This window comes from Macaca mulatta, chromosome 17, assembly GCF_049350105.2.
Source record: "Macaca mulatta isolate MMU2019108-1 chromosome 17, T2T-MMU8v2.0, whole genome shotgun sequence".
In the NCBI taxonomy this organism is placed as follows: domain Eukaryota; kingdom Metazoa; phylum Chordata; class Mammalia; order Primates; family Cercopithecidae; genus Macaca; species Macaca mulatta.
Genome location: NC_133422.1, coordinates 90417528 through 90441003, shown reverse-complemented (window position 1 = coordinate 90441003; position 23476 = coordinate 90417528). Strand labels below are relative to the sequence as shown.

Here is a 23476-nt window from a genome sequence, read left to right as displayed (position 1 = left end):
TCTCCTTGCCATCATGACGTAATTATTCTGGAGTGGAGCACTTTAAGTGCTAGGTGACTTTAATAAACATCCAGAGAGGAAGAGGGAAACCAATTCATTATCTACATGATAATCCAGGTGACATGATGATGACATGACCATGGAGTAGTAGCAGTGAACACAGAAAAAATAAGAAAGAAGACACACATGACTTATATTAACAGGCTAGATAGGTCAAGTACAGAAAAAGCAGGAGTCCAGGATACCCAAAGCAACTTACTGATCAACTACCTGCCATTTTAGTCACCAAAAGCACTAAACTCCCTATTTCATCTAATACAGCAAAAAGCTGATTGGAATTCACTTTACCTTGCTCTTTCTCCTTCTAAACACAGTAGCTTTCTCAGCCTTTTATATTCCTGCTCTGTAGTTTCTCCATAGTGTCTTAGTAGGATGGCACAAAAGTAACTGAATCCCTTGGTTGCCTGTTGGAGCCCTTGATATAAGGAATGGAAAGAAAGGAAGAGAGATTTTAGGGCTCAGAACATACCCTCCCAAAATATGACTGCAGGAGACCAGAATATGCCATCCCAAAACATACTTCCTTGGCATATTATTTGAAGCCAGTTATTCTGAGAAACTATAGACATAAAAACAGTTCTGAACACTTATTTTGTGAAAATAATGTATATATAAAGAAAATTTTCATGAGTAAAAGTGTCTAGTAGGTGAGCTCAGTGATGCAGACCTGTAATCTCAGCTATTCAGGTAGCTGAAGTGGGAGGATTGCTTGAGCCCAGGAGTTTGAGACTGGCCCAGACAATACAGTGAGACCCCGTATCTTATATAAACAATAAAAGTAGGCCAGTTGCAATGGCTCACATCTATTATCCCAGCACTTTAGGAGGCCAACACAGGAAGATCACTTAAGGCCAGGAGTTCAAGACCAGTCTGGACAAGAAAAACACCATCTCTACAAAAAATTTTAAAAATGAGCCAGGTGTGGTGGCACACACCTGTAGTCCCAACTACTCAGGAGGCTGAAGCAGGAGAATCACTTGAGGCCAGGTGCTACAATTATGCCACTGCACTCCAGCCAGGGCAACAGAGCATGATCCTGTCTCAAAAAAAAAATTCTTTAAAAGAAAAAGAAAAAAAACTTTATGAGGAGAACTGTAATACAAACAGAATTAAGAAGCTACTACGTGCTGGAAACTTCCATATCTTCATTTCACTAAATCATCAAAACAACCCCAGGAAGTAAACGTCTTTCATAGTTTTAAAACTGAGGCTCAAGGAAGTTAACCATTCTGCCCAAGGACTCACAACTGTCAAAACAAGATCCACTTCCAAAGACCAGTTTTCTTTTCAGCACAGTGAACAATCCTTTTCCCCATGTAAACCAGCCTAACCTTTCCACAGTTACTAGGCTTTTCATGCTTCACTCACTCAACCCATCATTTTACATAACATTTTAGCTACAATCGTTTCCAACCTCACAGGATGAACCAGAAATCTAAAGGGAGCAAGAACACATGTAAAAAACACCTTGAACTGCTATGTCAAGCCATGTCACGCTCTCACCCCAGAGGGTGAGTTACTCTGCAAACTAAATTTCTCTTGCCTTCTAGGATAAAAAGAGTATCCAGCATTTCTTCTTTTCAGAATAAAACTGAGATCTTTATTACATTACAATTTTACCCAACATAATTTCCATTTAATTGTATGATAATATCACTTCCTCTACAAAAATTTCCATGGCACACTCTAATCATTCAGAGAGAATGAATTATTTTTCTGTTGGTGCGCTTTGGTCACATTTCCATTACAGAACTTGCCACAGTGTAAGAGCTGGTGGTATAGACCCTTCTTTCCCCATAAGAGGCATTGTGCCTCCTCACTGAGATGTTCCCAGCTCTCATCTTACCTTCTTCCAAATCCAGCCCCTATGCTGCTGCCAGGGCAATCCTTCAAAATGCACTTATACTAAAAATTCTGCAGAATTTTCACATCATTGGCTAGATTAAAACTAAATCCCTTCAGATATAAAGGCAAACAACACCTTTCAGAGTCAGGTCTCATGACGCGGGTCCAGCCTTATCATCCATCATTCCTCCAGCTCTTACTTCATACTCCTATAAAAAACTAAACCTGTTATACTTCTCTGAATATACCACGTTCTCATGCTTCATCCCTTTGCATTTGCTATTACATAAAATGGTCTTCCACACTTGCCCACCAAAGAAATTCCTACTCATCCATCAAGACTCTGCCCTCATGTCTTGAAACCACTCCCATGGAGAAGTGCACAACAGGCATTTAGTATGATTCTCAGCTACACTGTGGCCCGGAGACAGACAACACCGTGCATCTGCACTGAGAGTCACGAGCCCCAGAACAAGGGTGTGACAGGGACACATCAGGCAGCCCCTAACATGCAGCAGAGACCTCAACCACACCTATCAGGACTAGTGCCTATGCTCATCATTGGAGTATTCGTGGGCAAGCTAGGTGGTCCAGCTCTACCCAGCTATCTCGCCCTGACCCACTGCTAAGCAGAAGCTCAGGGGACGAGGGAATTCCACTGTTTAGCTGATCACCTGAAACAACACAGTGAATCTCAAGTGTAAACAAAGATCAGGTACACATCTGTCTGCTTTTGCTGCTGTTGGCTCATACCAGTAAGTACCACCTACAGGCCTGTAGGTTGAATTGCACAACAAATATAAAACCTGCCAACAAAAATACACAAGGGTATAAAAGCAAAGCAAAAGACTCTACCCTAGAGCATACTCTATAGGCACAAGGCAGGTTGGGGGAGAGAGAAAAAAAAAATTCCATCTAAATGAAGTAAATTCAAACAACAACAAGTATCAACTTCTCTAGATGAGAAAGAATCAGCATTAAGAATTTGGGTACCACGAAAAATCTGAATGTTGTGACACCACCAAAAAGACTGCACTGGCTTTCTGGCAATGGACTATAACCAAAATGAAAATTCAGAAATGAGAGAAAAGAATTCAAAGTGGGAATTGTAAAGAAGCTCAATGAGATCCAAGAGAAGGTTGAAAACCAACATAAAAATAACCAAAAAAGCAATCTAGGAAATGAAGGAAGAGATAGATGTCTTAAAAAAAAAAAAAAACAAAAACAAAAAAAACTTCTGGAAGTGAAAAATTCATTTAAGGAATTTCAAAAAAACAGTCAAAACAGTCCAAAGCTTAACAATAAACTGGACCAAGAAGAGGAAAAAATTTCAGAGCTTGAAGGTTGGTCTTTTAAATTACTCAGTCAGACAAAAAAAAGAATTTGTTTTAAAATTTCAAAAAAATTTTTAAAATCAGACAAAGCCTTTGAGAAATACGGGATTATGTAAAACAACCAAACCTACAACTTACAGGCATTCTGAAGGAGAAGAAGAAAAAGTAAGAAATTTTAAAAAACATATTTGAGGAAATAAAACAGGAAAAATCCCCTAATATTGCTAGAGATGTAGACAACCAGATATAAGGAATTCACAGGGCACCTGGAAGATACCATACAAGACGAACATAACCAAGGAATATAGTCATCAGACTATCAGCAAATCTTAAAAGCAGTTAGACAGAAGTGTCAAATCATTTACAAAGGGAATCCCATCAGATTAAGAGTGAAATTCTCAGCAGAAACCTTACATGCCAGAAGAGTCTGGGGCCACGTTTTAGACTCCGAAAACAAACAAACAAAAACTCTAACCAAGAATTTTATATCCCGCCAAACTAAGCTTCATAAATGAAAGAGAAACAAAGTCTTTTACAGACAAGCAAACACTAAAGGAATTCATCACCACTAGACTAGACCTATAAGAAAAGTGCAAAAGAGTTCTAAATGTGGAAACAAAAGGATATTTGCCATGATAAAAGCACATGTAAATACAAAGCTCACAGATCCTATAAAGCTATTACACAATTGTGACTCCAAGGCAACTAGCTAACAACACTAAGACAGGAACAAACTTTCACATATCAATATTAACCTTGCAGGTAAATGGCCTAAATGCTCCACCTAACAGATGCAGCGGCAAACTGGATAAAAAAAGACACAACCATCTGCGGCCTACATGAGCCTTGCCTAATGGCTAAAGACACCTATAGACTCAAAGGGGTGACAAAAGATGTATCACACAAATGGGGGGAAAAGCAAGCTGAAGCAAACATTCTTATATCAGATAAAACAGACTTTAAACCAACAACAATTTAAAATAAAATTTAAAAAAGGCAAAGAAGGCCTTCCACAATGGTAAGTGATAGCATCTCCAAAAGTTAAAAATACCAAATGCATGACAGTACTCCCGTGACTGGTTAATAGGGTGGTAGTTCACTAGTCCATCGAGATGTCTTATTTAAGGGAAATGTGTGGGCGATCTTAGTTTCATGGCCCTAAGGTAAGAACTAGATGCCAAGGATAGTTTCAGTATACTCACCCCCAAGTGTTAAGGGCCCAGAGCGAGGACAGTAACACGCCCAAGAGGGATGATGATTTCTCGGAGGCTGGTAGATTAAGAGACCAAAGCTTGGTAGGGGATATCCATGTTGGCAAGGTTTCCAATAGTGGTCGATATTCGTGGATCAAGTTTTATCATGTGAGTATAATGTCTGAATGTGTGATAGTTGATTAGGGGATTGTTAGTACATGATTATATACATGTGGAATTGATCTTTAATAAAAGGTTATGTGTGTATGTACTATGTACAATCAAGCATTTATAGCATTATATATTATTCATGGGGATTAACAGTAATGCACAAAGTATACAGGAGTACTAATATATTAGTATTGGCAGTCAATACTGACATATTAGTTAAAATGTGTGCCGAAAAGAATACAGAGAATAGTTTAATTACAACTTCAGCTTTGGGTGTTGATGGTGAAGTGGGAATGCTTTTTCTCCGAGTTGTCCTGGAGAGAGACTCTCCATTTCTAGTTTACAAGACCAGAGTATTGAGTTATATACCACAAGGGCAGTTTCATTTAAGTAGCTTATTTTAAATTAGGGCAGTGAGTGGTATAAGGGCAACGATAATGGGGAATTACATAATAGACGCTGTCTGTCCAATGGTAACAAAAGGATGTTCGACTGGCTATCCTCTGATTCACGTGAGTGTAAGCAGGTCGGCCACTAAAATTCAGAACAGGCATTGACTTAATGGGCAGAATATTATGCTTTGTTGTTTGAATGTATGTAGTACAAGAATAACTGCTAGAATGAGAATAGAGAATAGAAGGGTCAGTACACCTCCTAGTTTATTAGGGATGGATCGTTAGATTGTATATGCAAACAAAAAGTATCATTCTGGCTTAATGTGGGGTAGGATACTGAGAGGGTTGGCTAAAGTGTAATTGTCTGGATCTCTCGGGAGGTCAGGTGAAAATAATACTAGAGTTATTAGAAGGAAGAGGAGGAAAATTAGACCTAGGATATCTTTGGTTGTATAGTAAGGGTGGAAGGTGATTTTGTTGGAATCTGATGAAATTTCTGAAGGGTTATTGGATCCTGTTTCATGCAAGAATAAAAGGTGGAGAATTGCTATGGCTATAATGATGAAGGGTAGGATAAAATGGAAGGTGAAAAGTCGTGTAACGGTAGCTTTATCAACTGAGAACCCACCTCAGATTCATTGAACAAGGTCCATTCCAATATACAGAATGGCTGATAACAGATTTGGAATTACTGTAGCACCTCAGAACTATATTTGGCCTCAGGGGAGTACGTAGCCTATAAACGCTGTTGCTACAGTTGTGCATAGGAGGATAATACCAATAGTTCAGGTTTCTAGGAGCATGAATGACCTGTAATATAAACCTTGGCCAATGTGCAGGAAGAGGTAAATGAAGAATATTGAAGCGCCGTTAGTGTGAAAATAGTGGACTATTCTGCCATGGTTTACATCTCGGTTGATATGGGCAACCGAAGAGAAAGCAGTTAAGGTGTCTGGTGTGTAGTGTATGGCCAGAAATAATCCTGTGATGGTCTGGAGAATTAAGCAGGCGCCAAGAAGTGTGCCGAAATTTCATCACGTAGAGATGTTGGATGGTGTGGGGAGATCAATAAACGAATAATTTATAATTCTAATTAGTGGGTGTATTTTACATAAATTGATCATTAGTGTTCTTACAGTTGAAGTACAACGATGATTTTTCATATCATTAGTCATGGTTACAAGCCATGTGGGAATGACATATGCTTTATTCTTATTAGGTATTATTTTGGTTATAGGATTTGTAGGTTTGTCTTCAAAACTTTCTCCTATTTATGGAAGTTTAGGGTTAATTACTAGTGGTGCTGTGGGTTGTGGTATTGTGTTGAATTATGGTGGGGCTTTTATAGGGTTAACAGTCTTTTTAATTTATTTAGGTGGGATGATGGTTGGTTTTGGTTATACTGCAGCGATAGCTACTGAGGAATACCCTGAGACATAAGGATCAGGTATTGATATTTGATGAACTTTATTATTAGAGTTATTAATATAATTGGTGTTGATTTGATGAATGGTTGAATATGATGGGGTGGTGATTACAATTAATTTTAGTAGTGTAGGAAGTTGAATAATTTTTGAGGGTGAGGGGCCAGGGTTGATTCATGAGGATTCTGTGGGTGCAGGTGCTTTATATAATTATGGGTATTGATTGGTGGTGGTTGCTGGTTGAGCATTGTTTGTTGGTGATTATGTTGTAATTGAAATTACTTGGGGTAATAGATTAGATTTAAGAGTAGAGTTAGAAAGGAGGGGATAAAAAGGAACAGAAATAAAATTTAATTAGGCCTTTTTGAGTGGATATGGTTATGGAGGCTGTAATGTGGGTCTGTGAAATTATCTTTGGTATGGACTTTTCTAATCAAACTAGGTCTAGTAGAAGTGAAGCCAGATTTTGGCTTGTAAGTAGGCTTGAGCGAGGGGTTGTACGACGGACTGTGGTTGAGTAAAATCCTAGTATACTGGAGAAGTTGAATGTCTGTAATGGATATTTTAGCTTAAGATTATTAGTTATAAGACTGAGCTCCACTCCTAGCAAAATCCCTAGGGTAGTTACACTTAGGGCTGTAAGTGTAACTTACAGGCAAGACAACCAAAAAACTTAAGGCAAGACAACCAAAAAAAGGAAACCACAGGTCAATATCCCTGATGAAAATAGAAGTAAACATATGCGACAAAATACTAGCAAACTAAATCCAACAGCACACACACACACACACACACACACACACACACACACACAGAGGTGGTATTGTTGTTTGGGGGGAAGAGGTAGGGATAACACTAATGGTGATGAGAAATCCAGTGAAGATACTGCCTATTATCAGGTATTTAATTGAATTAGTTAGGAAGGGATTACTTTCATTAATAATAATTAGAGTCGTGAAGTGGGGTTGCCCTATTAGAGCGAAGAAAATAATTCTGATACTACAGACAGCTGCTAAGGAGGTGGCAATAAGAGTAATAGAAAGGGCTCACGTGTTGATATATGACATATTTGCAGTTTCGATAACAAGGTATTCAGAGTAAAAGCCTATTAGTACCTGTAAGTGTACTAAGTACCTTAGTACCTGTAAGTGCTAAGCTGCCAATAATAAGGGAGGAAGAGGTAAGGGGTAAGGTCTTAAATGTCCTCCTCTTTTTTAAATATCTTGTTCATCGGTGAGGTTGTGGATGATGGATCCTGAACACATAAATAATATAGCTTTAAAAAAGGTATGGGTGCAGATGTGTAGGAATGCTAGGTGTGGTTGATTAATGCCAATTGTGAATATTATAAGGTCTAGTTGAGGTGGAGAGTGTTATCATTTTTTTGATATCATGTTGTGTTAGAACACAGATTGCTGTAAATAAGGTGGTAATAGCCCCTAAACATAGTGTAAAGGTTTGGATTAATACACTATTTTCTATTAGGGGGTAGAAGCAGATGAGCAGAAAAACTCCTGCTACAACTACAGTGCTAGAGCAGAGTAGGGCTGAGACTGGGGTTGGGCCCTGGGGTTATTATTATTTATATAATAATAAAAGGTTCAATACAACAAGGAGATTTAACTATGCTAAATATATACACACTCAACCCTGGAACACCAAGATTCATAAAACTACTCCTACTAGACCTAAGAAAACAGATCAACAGCCACACAATAATAAAGAGACTTCAACCCCCCACTGACAACACAAGACAGACTATCAAGGCAGAAAGTGAACAACGCAACTCCAGACTTAGACTAAACTCTAAACCAAACGGACCTAGTAGACATTTACAGAACACTCTATCCAACAATCGCAAAATATACATTTTTCTCATCTGTGTGTGGAACACTCTTAAAATCAACCATATGCTTGGCCATGAAAAGTTTCAATAAACTCAAAAAAAGTCAAAATCATATCAGGTATTTTCTTCAACCACAATGGAATAAAATTAGAATTCGATACCAAAAGGAACTCTGAAAACAACACAAGTACATGAAAACTAAACCACCTGAATTACTTTTGCGCGAGCAATGAAATTAAAGCAGAAATCAAAATAATTTTTGAAACAAATGAAAACAGAAACATAGCATACCAAAACCTCTGGGATACAACAAAAGCTGTGCTAAGAAGCAAGTTTACAGCATTAAATGCCTACATCAAAAAGACAGAAAGATCTCAAATGAATAACCACACACCACACCTCAAGGAACCAGAAAAATAAGAATAACACAAACCCAAAACTAGCTGGGAGAAAAGAAATAAAAAGATCAGAAATGAACTAAATGAGATGGTGACCAAAAAATAAAAATAAAAAAAATAAAAAGATTAAAAACATCAACAAAACAAAAACTTCTTTGAAAGGATAAACAAAATTGATAGACCACTAGCTAGACTCACCAAGAAAAAAAGAGAAGATTCAAATAAGCACAACCAGAAATGAGAAAGATGACAACTGATACCACGGAAATACAAAAGATCATCAGAGACTACTATGAACATCTTTAAGCAAACTAGAAAACTTACAGGAAATGGATAAATTCCCAGAAACATACAACCTCCCAAGATTTAACCAAGAAGAAATAGAAATCCTGAATAGACCAATAATGAGCAATAAAATCAAATTAGTCCTAACAAAATCTTCCAGGAAAAACAAAAAAACAAAAAGTCCAGGGCATATTTACAGCCAAATTTTACCAGTCATACAAAGAAGAGCTGGTTACCAATCTTACTGAAAGTATTCAAAAAAAAAAAAAAAAAAAAAATCAAAGAGGAAGGATTCCTCCCTAACTCATTCTATGAAACCAGTATCAACCTGATACCAAAATGAGGCAAGACAACCGAAAAAAGGAAACCACAGACCAATATCCTTGATGAAAATAGAAGTAAACATATGCAACAAAATACTAGCAAACTAAATCCAAAAGCACACACACACACACACGCACACACAAACCCATCATAATCAAGTGAGCTTTGTCTCTGGGATGCAAGCATGGTTCAAAATATGCAAACATATGTGGTCCACCACATAAACACAATTAAAAACAAAACCCAAATGATCATCTTAATAGATACAGAAAGGGTGAGCACAGTGGCTCACACCTGTAATCCCAGCACTTTGGGAGGCTGAGGCGGGAGGATCACTTGAGGCCAGGAGTTCAAGACCACCCCAGCCAACATGGCAAAACCCCGTCTCTACAAAAAATTAGTCAGGCATGGTGGTGCATGCCTGTAACCCCAGCTACTCAGGAGGCTGAGGCACAAGAATCACCTGAAGTGGGAGGCATAGGTTGCAGTGAGCCGAGATAGAGCCACTGCACTCCAGCCTGGGGGAGAGTATAAGACTGCCTCAGAAAAAAAAAAAAAAACTGTAGAAAAAGCAGTCTATGAAATCCAACACCCCTGTATAAAAATTCCTCAAGAAACTAGACATTGAAGAAGCATACCTGAAAATAATAAGGTATGCTGAAAAAAAAGCCATCTATAACAAACCCACAGCCAGCACCATACTAAATAGGCAGCAGCTGAAAGCATTTCCCTTGAAAACTGGAACAAGACAAGGATGCCCATTCTCACCACTCCTATTTGCCACGGTACTGGAAGTCTTAACCAGAGCAATCAGGCAAGAGAAAGAAATAAGAGGCATCTAAATAGGAAGTCAAATACCTCTCTTCAGTGATTATATGATTCTACATCTAAAAAACCCTAAAGACTCCACCAAAAGGCTTCTGGAACTGATAAGAAACTTCAGTAAAGTTTCAGCATACAAAATTAATGTACAAGCAGCAGTAACATTTATATATACTGACAATATTCAAGCTGAGAACCAAATCAATAACACAATCCCATTTTTAATAGCCACACACAAAAAGTAACATACCTAGGAATACAGCTAACCAAGGAGGTGAAACATCGCTAAAGGGAGAACTATTAAACATTGCTCAATGTAGTCATACATGACACAAGCAAATGGGAAAACATTCCATGCTCATGGGTTGGAAGAATCAATATCATTAAAATGGCCATACTGCCCAAAGCAATCTACAGATTCAACACTATTCCTACCAAACTACCAATGTCATTTTTCACAGAATTAAAAATATTCTAAAATTCATATAAAACCAAAAAAGAACCTAAATAGCCAAAGCAATCCTTAGCAAAAAGAACTAAGCTGGAGGCATCACATTACCCAACTTCACACTATAAGGCTATAATAACCAAGACAGTATGCTTTGGGTGGTATGTGGATTGCTTTAGGTAGTATTGTCATTTTAATGATATTATATTCTCCAAATCCATGAGCAAAATTGATTGACTGTTAACTAGATTAACTAGGCATAGAGGAAACATTCCTCAACATAATAAAGGCCACATATGACAAACCCACAGCCAATACACTGAATGGGGAAAAGCTGAAAGCATTCACCCTAAGAACTGGAACAGGACAATGATGTTCACTCTTACTATTCCAATTCAACATAGTACTGGAAGTCCTGGCTAAAGTTGTTAGGCAAGAAAAAGAAATAAAAGACACTCAAATGGGAGAAGAGAAGGTCAAATTATGTCTCTTCACAAATATTATTTTTTTACCTAGAAAACCCTCAAGATTCTACTAAACGACTCCAAGACCTGATAAACAACTTCAGTAAAGTCTCAGTATACGAAACCATCGTATAAAAATCTGTAGCATTTCTATACACCAACGACATTGAGCCGAAAACCACATCAAGAATTCAATCCCATTTACGATAGCCATAAGCAAAAAAAAAAAAAATACCTAGGAATACATTGACCAAGGAGGTGAACAATCTCCATGAGAACTACAAAACACTTAAGAAACAAATCATATATGGCATAAACAGAAAAACATCCCATGCTCATGAATTTAGAGACTATCATTAAAATAACCATACTGCCCATAGTAATCTGTAGATTCAACACAATTCCTATCAAATCACCAACGTCATTTTTCAGAGAATTAGGAAAAACAATTCTAAAGTTCATACAGCACCAAAAAACAGCATGAATAGCCAAAGTAATCCTAACCAAAAAGAATAAATCCAGAGGCATCATATTACTTGACTTCAAATTATACTACAAAGCTGTAGTAACTAAAATGGCATGGTACTGGTACAAAAATAGGCACACAGAACAATGGACTACAATAGAGAACCCAGAAATAAAACCGCATACCTACATCCAACTGATTGATCTTTGACAAAGCTGACAAAAATAAACAACAGGGAAATGACACCCTAATTCAATAAATGGTGCTGGGAAAATTGGCTAGCCATATGCAGGAGAAACTGGATCTCTATCTCCCAGCATATACAAAAACTACCTCAAGACAGATTAAACATTCTGGACATTGGCCTAGGCAAACAATTTATGATGAAGACCCCAAACACAAATGCAACAAAACCAAAAATAAACAAATGGGACTTAACTAAAAAGCTTCTGCACATCAAAAGATTATCAACGGGGCAAAGAGACAAACTACAGAATGAGAGAAAACATTTGCAAATTATGTCTCTGACAAAGGACTAATATCCAGAATCTACAAGACACTCAAACAACTCAACAAGAAGAAAACAAATAACCCCATTAAAAAGTGGGCAAAGGGCCAGGTGCGGTGGCTCATGCTTGTAATCCCAGCACTTTGGGAGGCCAAGGCGGCCGTTCATGAGGTCGGGAGATCGAGACCATCCTGGCTAGCACAGTGAAATCCTGTCTCAACTAAAAATACAAAAAATTAGCCAGGCATAGTAGTGGGCGCCTGTAGTCCCAGCTGCTCGGGAGGCTGAGGCAAGAGAATAGTGTGAACCTGGGAGGCAGAGCTTGCAGTGAGCCGAGATCACACCACTGCACTCCAGCCTGGGTGACAGAGCAAGACTCTGTCTCAAAAAAAAGTGGGCAAAGGACATTAAGAGACATTTCTCAAAAGAAGACATACAAGCAGCCAACAAACATGAAAAATGTTCAACATCGCTAATTATCAGAGAACTACAAATTAAAACCACAATGAAATATCAGTCATCTTACACCAGTCTGAGTGGTTATTACTAAAAAGTTCAACAAAAAAAACAGATGTTGGTACGGAGGTGAAGAAATTGTAACACTTATATACGGGTGGCAGCAATGTAAATTAGTTCAACCACTATGGAAAACAATATGGAGATTTCTAAAAACAAAAACAAAAACAAAACAGAACTACCATTTGACCCAACAATCCCACTACTGGGTATCTCCCCAAAGGAAACCAAATCCTTAAAGAAAAGGCACCTGCACTCATATGTTTATCACAGCACTATTCACAATGGCAAAGTCATGGAATCAATCTAAGTGTCCATCGACAATTGACTGGATAAAGAAAATGTGGCATATGGGCAACATGGAATACTACGTAACCATAAAAAAGAAAATGATGTCCTTTGCAGCAACATAGATGGAACTGGAGGCCATCAGTCTAAGTGAAATAACTCAGAAACAGAAAATGAAATACCATGTGTTCACAATTACAAGTGGGATCTAAACAATGGGTACACATGGACATAAAAATGTAAATAAGTTACTAGGGATTCCAAAAGAGAAGATGGAAGAGAGTGAGGGTTAAAAAATTACCCACTGGGTACAATGTTCATTACTAGGGTAACAGGTACACTAGAAGCCCACACCCCATGTAGTCCATTCTCACATTGCTATAAAGAAATACCTGAAACTGGATAATTTATAAAGGAAAGAAGTTTAATTGGCTCACAGTTCTGCAGGCTGTATGGGAACCATGGCTGGGGAGGCCTCAGGACACTCACAATCACAGAGGAAGGAGAAGCAGGCACCTCTTGGCATGCCAGAGCAGGAGGAAGAGAGACAGAGGGAAAGTGCTAGATACTTTTAAACAACCAGATATCATGAGAACTCTATTATGAGAAGAGCAATAGGGAGATAGAGCTAAACCATTAGAAACTACCCCCATGATCCAAATACCTACCACCAGGCCCCACCTCCAACATTAGGGATTACAATTCAACATAAGAGTAGGGTGGGGCACAGATTCAGACCATATCATTCTGCCCCAGCCCCTCCAAAATCTCATGTTCTCACATTGCAGAATATAATGATCCCTTCTCAACAGCCCTCAAAGTCTTAACTCATTCCAGCATTAACTCAAAAGTCCAAAGTCTCATCTGGGACAAGCCAAGTTCCTTCCACTTGTGAGCCTATAAAATCAAAAACAAGTTAATTACATCCAAGATACAATGGGACTATAGGCATTGGGTAAACAGTCCCTTTCCAAAAGGGTAAAACCAGCCAAAAGAAAAAGGTTACGGGCCCCATGCACGTGCTAAAACCCAGCAGGGCAGTTATTAAATCTTAAAGCTCAAAAATAATCTCCTTTGACTCCATGTCTCACATCCAGGGCATACTGCAACAATGGGTGAGCTCCCAAGGCCTTGGGCAGTGCCACTATCGTGACTTTGCAGGGCTCAGCCTGCGCAGCTGCTGTCAAGGGCTGGTGTTGAGTGGCTGCAGCTTTTCCAGGTGCATGGTGCAAGCTGTTGGTGGATCTACCATTCTGGGGTCTGAAAGATGGTGGTCATTCTCACAGCTCCACTAGGCAATGCCCCAGTGGAGACTCTGTGTGGGGGTTCCAACCCCACATTGCCCCTCTGCAATGCCCTAGTAGAGATTTTTCCATGAGGGCTCTGCCCCTGCAGCAGCCTTCTGCCTGAACATTCAGGCTTTTCCATACATCTGAAATCTAGGCTGAGGCTCCAAAGCCTCAACTCTTGCATTCAGCACCTGCAGGCTTAACACCATGTGGAATCTGCCAAGGGTTTGGGCTGGCACCCTCTAAAGGCCTGAACTGTATCTGGGCCCCTTTCAGCCATGGCTGGAGCTGGAGTAACTAGGATGCAGGCAGCAGTGTCCTAAGGCTGCGCAGGGTGGCAGGGTCCTGCGAATCACCCAGGAAACATAGGTCTCTGGGCCTATGACAAGGGAGCTGACTTAAAGGTTGCTGAGATGCCTTGGGGCCCTTTTTCCCATTGTCTTGGCTATCAGCACTTGGCTCCTCTTTACTTATGCAAATTTATGCAGTCTGCTTGAATTACTCCCCTGAAAATGGGTTTTTCTTTTCTACCACATGGTCAGGCTGAAAATTTTCCAACCCTTATGGTCTGTTTCCCTTTTAAATATAAGTTCCAATTTTACATCATTTCTTTGCTCATGAATATGAGCACTGGTTGCTAGAGGCAGTCAAGTCACATCTTGAACACTTTGCTGCTTAGAAATTTCTTCCACCAGATACCCTAAATCATCTCTCTCAAGTTCAAAGTTCCACAGATCCATAGACCAGGGGTACAATGCCACCCCACCAGTCTCTTTGCTAAAGCATAGCAAGAGTGGCCTTTACTCCAGTTCCCAATAAGTTACTCCTCTGCGGACATTCTGAGCCCTGCTCAGCCTGGACTTCACCATCTATATCACTATCAGCATTGTGGTCACAACCATTCAACAAGTCTCTAGTTGGTTTCAAACTTTCCCTCCTCTTCCTGTCTTCTTCTGAGTCCTCCAAACTGTCCCAATCTCTGCCCATTAGCCCATTCCAAAGTTGCTTCCTTCTACATTTTCAGGTATCTTTATAGCAATGCCCCACTCCCAGTACCACCAATTTTCTGTATTAGTCCATTCTTACATTGCTATGAAGAAATACCTGGAACTGGGTAATTTTTTTTTTTTTTTTTTTTTGAGATGGAGTTTCGTTCTGTCACCTAGGCTTGAGTGTAGTGGCGCAATCTCAGCTCACTGCATCCTCCGCCTCCTGGGTTTAAGCAATTATCTGCCTCAGCCTCCCGAGTAGCTGGGATTACAGGTGCCCACCACCACATCTGGCTAATTTTTTTTTTTTTTTTGTATTTTTAGTAGAGATGGGGTTTCACCATTTTGGCCAGGCTGATCTTGAACTCCTGACCTCGTGATCCACCCGCCTCGGACTTCGAAAGTGCTGGGATTACTGGCGTGGCCAGAACTGGGTAATTTAAAAACAAAAGAGGTTTAATTGGTTGACGGTTCTATAGGCTGTACATGAAACATGGCTGAGGAAGCCTCAGGAAACTTACAATCATGGCAGAAGGTAAAGGAGAAGTAGGCACATCTTTACATGGCCAGAGCCAGAGGAAGAGGCAGGGGGAGATACTACACACTTTTAAACAACCAGATCCTTTGAGAATTCTATCACAATAACAGCTCCGGGGGATGGTGCTAAACCATTAGAAACCACCTCCATGATCCAATCACTTCCCACCAGGCCCCAGATCCAACACTGGGGATTACAACTGAACATGAGATTTGGGTGGGGCACAGGTCTAAACCATATCACTCCACCATTACACAATTTACCCATGTAACCTGCACATGTATATCTTGAATCTAAAATAAAGTTTAAAAAAAAAAGATTCTGCCCTCAAATGCTGACTCCTTTGTGAAACCATCCCTCACACAGTATTGTTTTGAGAGAGAGGAAAAAAGCTCCTTCAATCTTCCTGTTATATTTTGCATTTCCACACTCACAGGTACATGACTTCACTTTGCAATGTCACTGTCTATATACATTGCTTTTCACAATTTGCCTGCTTCTTGGAGTCCCAACCCCACAAAACTCATCAAAAGCAAGTATGAGAGGAGGAACTGTCTTTTCTTCTTTGTATCACCTAATTCAGTATCCCACACATAGTGTGTATGCAATATTTGTTGAGTGAATTTAACTATTTGCCTTTTCATTTAAATGTATTATAATTCATCAGAATAAAATCTAAAATACATAACAATTATCAAATCAAACATATGATCAATGATTCATAAAGACACATATCTGAAAAATCAAATTATTTGCAAATTATTGGCTGTTTTTGCAATCAACTCTCTTTTGAGCCACAGGTAATTTTTATTCCTTTGCCGCATGGTCTGGAAACATTATTTTCAGAGAGGTAAGACAACCAAACATCATTCCATTTCCTAATCAGCATGAGACAATAGGTTTCTCCTTAGACAAGCAGTGATCCTAAGTTAGCAAAATAAGCAGCAAGGGCAGGGAAAAAGGTAGAGTAGTCAACTATGTCTTTCACTGAAATTAGTATTAGAATACCTTATATTTTGGAGAGCAGAAAATAAGGATTTTTTTTAACTTAAAGGTGGGGGGTTAAAGGTATGATGTGAGTTACAATGAAGACTGGAAGAACCAGACTAAAGGAGGCAAGAACTCATAGTCAAAGATACTAAAGTTCAAGCAAAGGCGGTGGCAGACCCAGACCAGATAGCAATCCCAGAGACAGAGATGGTTATTCAGGTTGGAGCACTTAGAATGTGAGGAATGAGGAAAGCCCTAAGATTCTTTTTTCAAAAAGAACAGAAGGCTAAGCCAAGACTCTAGCAAGGTGGGGGAGAGTCTAAAAGAAATCTTGTAGCAGAAACACAGAAGACAGTGGAATCTAGCCAAAGAAAGATAGAGCAGGAAGTTCAGCATCTACTATTGTTTGAACGTTCCCTCCAAAATTCAGATCGAAATCTTTTTATAAATTACTCAGTCTGTGGTATTTTGTTATAGCAGCGCAAAGATACAACTGTAGGAGCAACATTTTCAGAAGGTGACAGGAAATGGAATCCAGGGTGCAATTACACAGATTAGATTTATCTGGGAATAGAGACATTCAATGTATGTTATTTAATATGAGAAAAAGGAGCAGAATAGGTACAAATGTAGATAAGCTACTGAATTTTGAGGTAGAAAGAAGAACTTGCCTTGTGATGGCTTTCATTTTCTCAATAAAGACAAGGTCTAAAAGAATGAGGTAGAGGAGAGAGGAAAGGAGAGTTTAAATTAGAGGCTTAAGGAGGGAGGAAAATGTTTGAAATACTGATTTTCAAGAATAGACATAGTAAAGAATTGTAAGAGTGTTAGCAGTATTTAACGTGCATTTGCAACTGAGATTGTTTCTTTAAAATGAGACTAATCAGGGCCAGGCACACAGGCTCGCGCCTGTAATCTCAACACTTTGGGAGGCCAAGCCATGAGGATTGCTTGAGCCCAGGAGTTCAAGACCAGCCTGGGCAAACATAGAAGACCCTGTCCTTACCAAAACCTTAAAAAACTTAGTAAGGGATGTGGTCATGCATACTTGTGGTCCCAGCTATTCAGAAGGCTGAGGTGGGAGGACTGCTTGAGCCCAGGAGGTCAAGCCTACATTAAGCTAGGATCATGCCACTGCATTTCAGCCTGGGTGACAGGGCAAGATCCTGTCTCAAAAAAAAAATTGAAAATAAAAATAAAGATAAATGAGACTAATCAGCCAAGGTGTCTCCATTTTCCTCCATCTGTGTTTACCTATAAGGTATAAAAAGAGTTGGCTAAGTTGAATTCAACCAGTGTAGGGTTTTGGCAGGTAAGTAAAACAGAAGATTACAGGGGCCAGAAAATAAATGGGCATTTGCAGTGCACTAACTACAATAATGGACCATTCAGTCTAAAGTGAGAAAGGAGAAAAAGAAGACATGAATACTTCACAAATGCATGTCTTAAACCCCAAGTGGTCTGTAAACTCAAGAGCAAAAGCCATGAGTTTTATGCTATGTATATATACCTTACCAAAGAGTAATATAGTTAGTAAAAGCCTTTGCTGACTGATTAAATGAATCTTCTCCATATTCCAGAGCTCCAAATGATACAAACTCATCAGATTTAATTTTTTTAAGTAGCTTTCTAAAGATATGGAAAGAAAAATAAATCTATGGTTGAAACATTTGAGTTCTGAAGAGCAGGTGAATGGGTTCCCATGATATTTCCATATAAACAAAGATTAACTGTAGGACATTAATCAAAAGAGACTACAGCAGTAGAAATTAAACTTAATAACAATTAATTAACTTCATATGGAAAAATAAAACCTAATTAATACAGCGCATTCTCTCCCAGAACAACTGCCCCTGCCCCACAGAATAAAAATCAATGCATTTCCAGACAGTCTCTCAGCAAATACTAACTAGTCAAGAGAGCTGGAACTTTGATACTACTGCTACCTATAGCCTTTCTTATTAAAGAATTTAAAATAATTCTAGAAAATATGTGACCACCTTTTATGATACTTAATTTATATAAATTACTTAAAGTCTCTCATTTTTGCTACTTTATTCTTTCCCTATTTAGATAATGTCAAGAAAATCCTAGAAAAGACAAAATATACCTCTAAAAGGTTATGTTCAAATAAAAATTATCACAATATTTTATACGTATAGATTTTCAACTATATATTTTTAACTATTCTTTTCCCTATGGTCAAAATACATGGTTTAATCAGCTCAGTGAAATAAAGAAAAATTGGGTCCAGATAGCATGTTAAGGAAGAAAAAGAGATAAAACTATGATAACAGAAAAAAGGTTTGGTTCCCAGGCTGTGTTGCTACTCAAAGTCACCAACAGGACAAACCATTAGCAAAAAAATGAAATAACTTATCTGTAATATGAGACTACTAAAGCAGATACTACCTAAGTCTTCTTTCTATTCCAAAAATTCGATTTCATCTAGTGCTTTTGACTTCACTCTTTCAAAGGCCTTTGAGAAGGAAGGGTGCTAAAAGACTCAAACTTTCAATTCATGATATATACTTTCTGTCTCTGGATGACAACTAACAGAAAAATCTAGAAGAAAACAGACAAATATTTCAAAATCAGAAAAAACTAGGTCATCTCTTCTCCATCCTGTGCCACTCTTAGTTCCACATTCACTTCTCTCATAACCATTCTCCATTTCTTTTTTTAAAAGTGAATTGTATTGTGCATATTCGATGTTTACAACATAGTATGAGACACACACAGATAAAATGGTTACAATAGTGAAGCAGATTAACAAGAGTGAAGCAGATTAATATATCTATCATCTCACATAATTATTTTTTGTGTGACAAGAGCAGCTAAAATCTACCTATTTAACAAAAATCCTTAATACAACACAATTTTATTAAGCCTCAGGCCTAGCAGTAGCACCATTTGCCTCCCAGAGAACTATGAGATTAGTGAATCCAGACAGAATTTATTTGGGAAAACAGGGGCTAACAGTTTGCTAATTCAAGACAGAGTTCTTACCTTTATATCCCCATCACCAAATCCAGTGTCAAATACATAGCAGACCCCTAATTTAACTCCTCTATATAATTTATTACACCAGTAACTCAAGTGTGGTCATCTGGCGTCTTTATAGAAAAGCACAATTTCAGGTACTATCAAGATCTAATGAATCAAGCTCTGTAAGTGGGGTACAGCACTCTGTTTTAAAACCCCTCCATGTGCGATTCTGATGCACACTCAAGTTTGAGAACCATTGTATTAAACCTCCCAGGAAATAACCTTCCTGTTAATTACAAAAAAGTGCTGGGGTTTTTTCCTCAGCTGCCATCACTTAAAAATGCTTGGACTCACATGATGTTGTCAACTACTTCTGTCTCCAGCGTGCACACAAAATGAACTTTAGTAAAACCTTTGGAGCCTCAGTTCCCTGGTCTGTGAAGCAGGAATAATACCACACGCTTTCATAAATAAGAGATAGCTTACAGAAAGGCTCCTTTCTTTCCTTTCTTTTCTGTTACCTGTACCAAGTCCCCGCTACTTTACAAAGACAATGGTCCTAAAGAAGACACTCTGGCACTCCTCTGAAAAATGTCACCAGTGCCTCCTACACAGAAAAGCTCTCTAATAAGGTTTTCTCATGGAAAATACCACAGGAGGGAAATGAAGAGTTAAAGAGTCCTTACAGACCCATAAACAGAACAGCAATTCTAAAAAGATGGTTCACAAAGTAGTGGGAAAAGCAATCATTCAAAATTGTGCACCTCTGTAACTTAAAAAAAAAAAAATCACCATTAAACAGAACATAGGCAACTTTCTCTTAAGTGTCCAAAAGAAATCATAAATGATAACTGGAGATAAATAATAGAGATGAGGGGTGGGAGGTGCGGGGGCAGGAGGAATGAAGCTTTTGAAAATGCAAAAGAACTAGAATATATGACCCATATTAAAGTGGTACAATCCAATCCCCTTAGATTTTCTGGCGGCAGCCTCACTGTCAAATTCTTTGTCCCAGTGTTGCCACACTATGTGTTCTGATTTGGGGTTCAAAAAATATGGTTACCGGGGGAAGCAAAAGCAAAACCCACTGCTGTGGGTGAGACCTAAAAACTGGGGAGTACTACTTTAAAAAAAAAAAAGGTTAAGAACTTTCAGAAGAATTCACTATAAACAATTCCCAACTTTTAGTTCCTCGCTCCCTTTGAATGGAATACTCAAAAGGTTTAATTTGACCTCCTTGACAACTAGCCCTTTTTACGGGGATGAAAATAGATCAGTGCATGTGATGTGTCATTACACTCGAATATTTCGCACAGTAATCGCGCCAGAAGCATTCGTTAAATCGGCACTATCAGCTTTAATTCTTACTCCTCCCCGCTGCCATCTAAGATAGGACAGTCCTCTATTTTCGCTATTCTGGAGTAGCCAACATTCCAGTCTGCAGGACTGAAGTGAAATTTAATCCCTCATATCTTTTTAAGGGAACCTTTTACAGCGAACTTGGAAAAGTAATGCCAGCTATACGTTGAATGGCACCATGCTGGGAGTTGTAAAACCACAAACTCAGTGCCTGGCCGTCCGGGAGGTGGAATTCCAACAGCGGCTCCTCCCTGCACCAAACTAACAATTTCTCCACACGACAGTGCATCTTAATGCGGATGGTTACTCACTTTTTAAATAGTCAACACCGTCCCCTCTAACTCCCAGCCAGACATGACACTTCTACCCCACCCAAGAACGCCAGGGCGAAGGAAGTCTTTTGGGCACCTTAGTGCCTCCTCCTAGCACCAATGACTGACAGTGTCCCCAGGCGCCCAGCGAGGGTCCCAAGCAAGGCCGGGACCCAAAGACTGTCCAAGTCTCCGCGTCCCAGGACGTCCTGAAGTCGCAGCCCCGTGCCCCCGCTCCCCGCCACGGGGCGCACTCCGCCTCCTCCGACTCCTGCGGCCCCTTTCCTTAGTCCAAACCCGCTGTCCCGGCCCCGCGGCCCTCCGGTCCCCTCGACTCTTCCCCAGGCAAACCCGGAACCGGGCGCGGGCTCAGGCCCAAGCCAGGCCGCGGGCTCCCCCAGCGCTCACCCCACCTCCCGAGCCGCCCCGGGACACGCGCCCGGGCGCAGACGGGAAAGCGCGGGGGGCCTGGTCCGGGAGCCCACTTCCCGGCCGGGGCAGGGCAGGACTCACCTTCGTACTGCAGATCCACCAGGACTAGCAGGAAGGGGAACACCGAGCCCAGCCGGCTGGTCACGGAGCCGGGGGCCACCATGTCCGAGGGCTCGCAAGTGAAGAGAAGGAAGAGTGTGTGGCCCACCAGCACGCGCCGGCGCTCTGGCAGCAGTTGCGCCCGCCCCGGTCGGCTCTCGCTCAGGCCTCAGCGGCTCTGGAGCCCAGCAGAGGAAGGCAGCGGTGGGCGGGGCCCGGGCCACGCTACGCCCCGGAGCGCCGCCGCCGTCCAATCGCCTTCTTTCTGGCGGCTTTCCTCCCGGGCTCGCCGGGGTCGTGGTTCGCGCTGATAGGCTGCGGAGGCCGCCGCCCCGCCCCGTCTCTGATAGGATAACGTGGAAGCACGAGACGAGGCTGCGTCTGCCGGTCGCAGAGCTGTCAGCAAGCTCCAAACCGCCGCGGCCGCTCGGAGGGAAGCCGACGGGGAGTCTGTGGCGGTCGCCGAGTCCGCATGCGCAGGCTGCAAAGGCCCTTTTGGGCCGGTCCCGCCGCTCTAGGTTGGCGAGTGGGACAATTTGATCCTTCCGAGGTTCGCCAGCGTGATGTTAGGAGAGGAAAGCTCAGCCGCAGCGTCCGAATGGGAAGGCCAAACACGGTCCCGGGGCGTCTGGAATTGAGGTCTCAAGTGAGCCGGTAAACACCGCCTCCCGCTGAGAGTCCCGGAACAAATACTGTCTGAACTGAGCCGTAAGCAAGAAACGATCAGGAGAAGCTGGGCGTTCATTAGGGCGATCTGATGATTAGACCATTTCAGGGACAACCAGAGACAAGTGCGTAATTGTTCTAAGGCAGGTAGGTAATTGGCCTGGAAACTTGGGCCCCGCCACCCCGACTTTCAGCAAACCAGCGTGCCCAGGAAAAACAGCGATTGTGGAAAACCCTGTGAAGAAGAGACCAGGAAGGCACTGTGGTTTAAGAGAGCGAGGCGTTCCTGAATGCAGCCAACGTCAACTGGTAAGCAAAATACTGTGAGAACGGATCCTGCATCTTGCGCTTACCTTGGGAAATTCAAGAGAGATACGAACCTGAGCAAGATGAGGTTGAAGTTACTCAATGCGGCATTAAGCCTGTTCACGGCCACTTCCTCCGGCGTCACCAACACACACACTGTACACCAGCAGTATTTTTACACGGGGTATGTGTGTTAAGTAATATCAAGTGCATACTTATTACTTCACCTGTATTTGCTGCCTTGCTACCATAGAGAAACTCATGAATTATAAATAGCATAGTGAATTTGTGATTCCCTGAAGATATACTAACGAGGACTTTTTAAAAGGCGTCTATTCCGAAGAGAACTAATATGGAGGAAATGGTTTCGAGAAAGAAAAAAGAAAAAACGGAGTCCTTGATTAGTTTTGGGGAAGGCAAAATAATATAATGTGAAGAGTAAAGGATTCAGATCCAGGAAACCCCATAACTTTTATGTAAGTTATCGTCATCTGTAAAGTGGTTAGGATCCTGAAAGTCTCAAAGGTTTGTTTTGAGGTTTCATGAAGCAGATAAATGTTCTTATAAATTGTAGAATGTTATACCAGTGTTACTCATTATTCTAACAACAGCGGAATAGTTAAGAGAGGCTCCTTCAGAAATTCCTTGGGATTTTTTTTTTTTTTTTTGGCTTGTGTTTTTTAATATCACAAGGTAGTGTCTCTGAAAAATGGTAGATGATT

General features: G+C 40.4%; 1 protein-coding gene across 1 annotated transcript in view; it reads right to left on the bottom strand.

Moving 5' to 3' along the window:
* The window catches only part of DNAJC3 (DnaJ heat shock protein family (Hsp40) member C3), a 108288-nt gene extending 86340 nt beyond the window's left edge, over positions 1-21948 (bottom strand). Inside the window, 1 exon segment of the mRNA NM_001266404.1 lies at positions 21765-21948. Within this exon segment, the coding sequence (NP_001253333.1) occupies positions 21765-21846 (82 nt within the window). The 5' untranslated portion in view covers positions 21847-21948.
* Positions 21949-23476: the final 1528 nt, after the last annotated feature.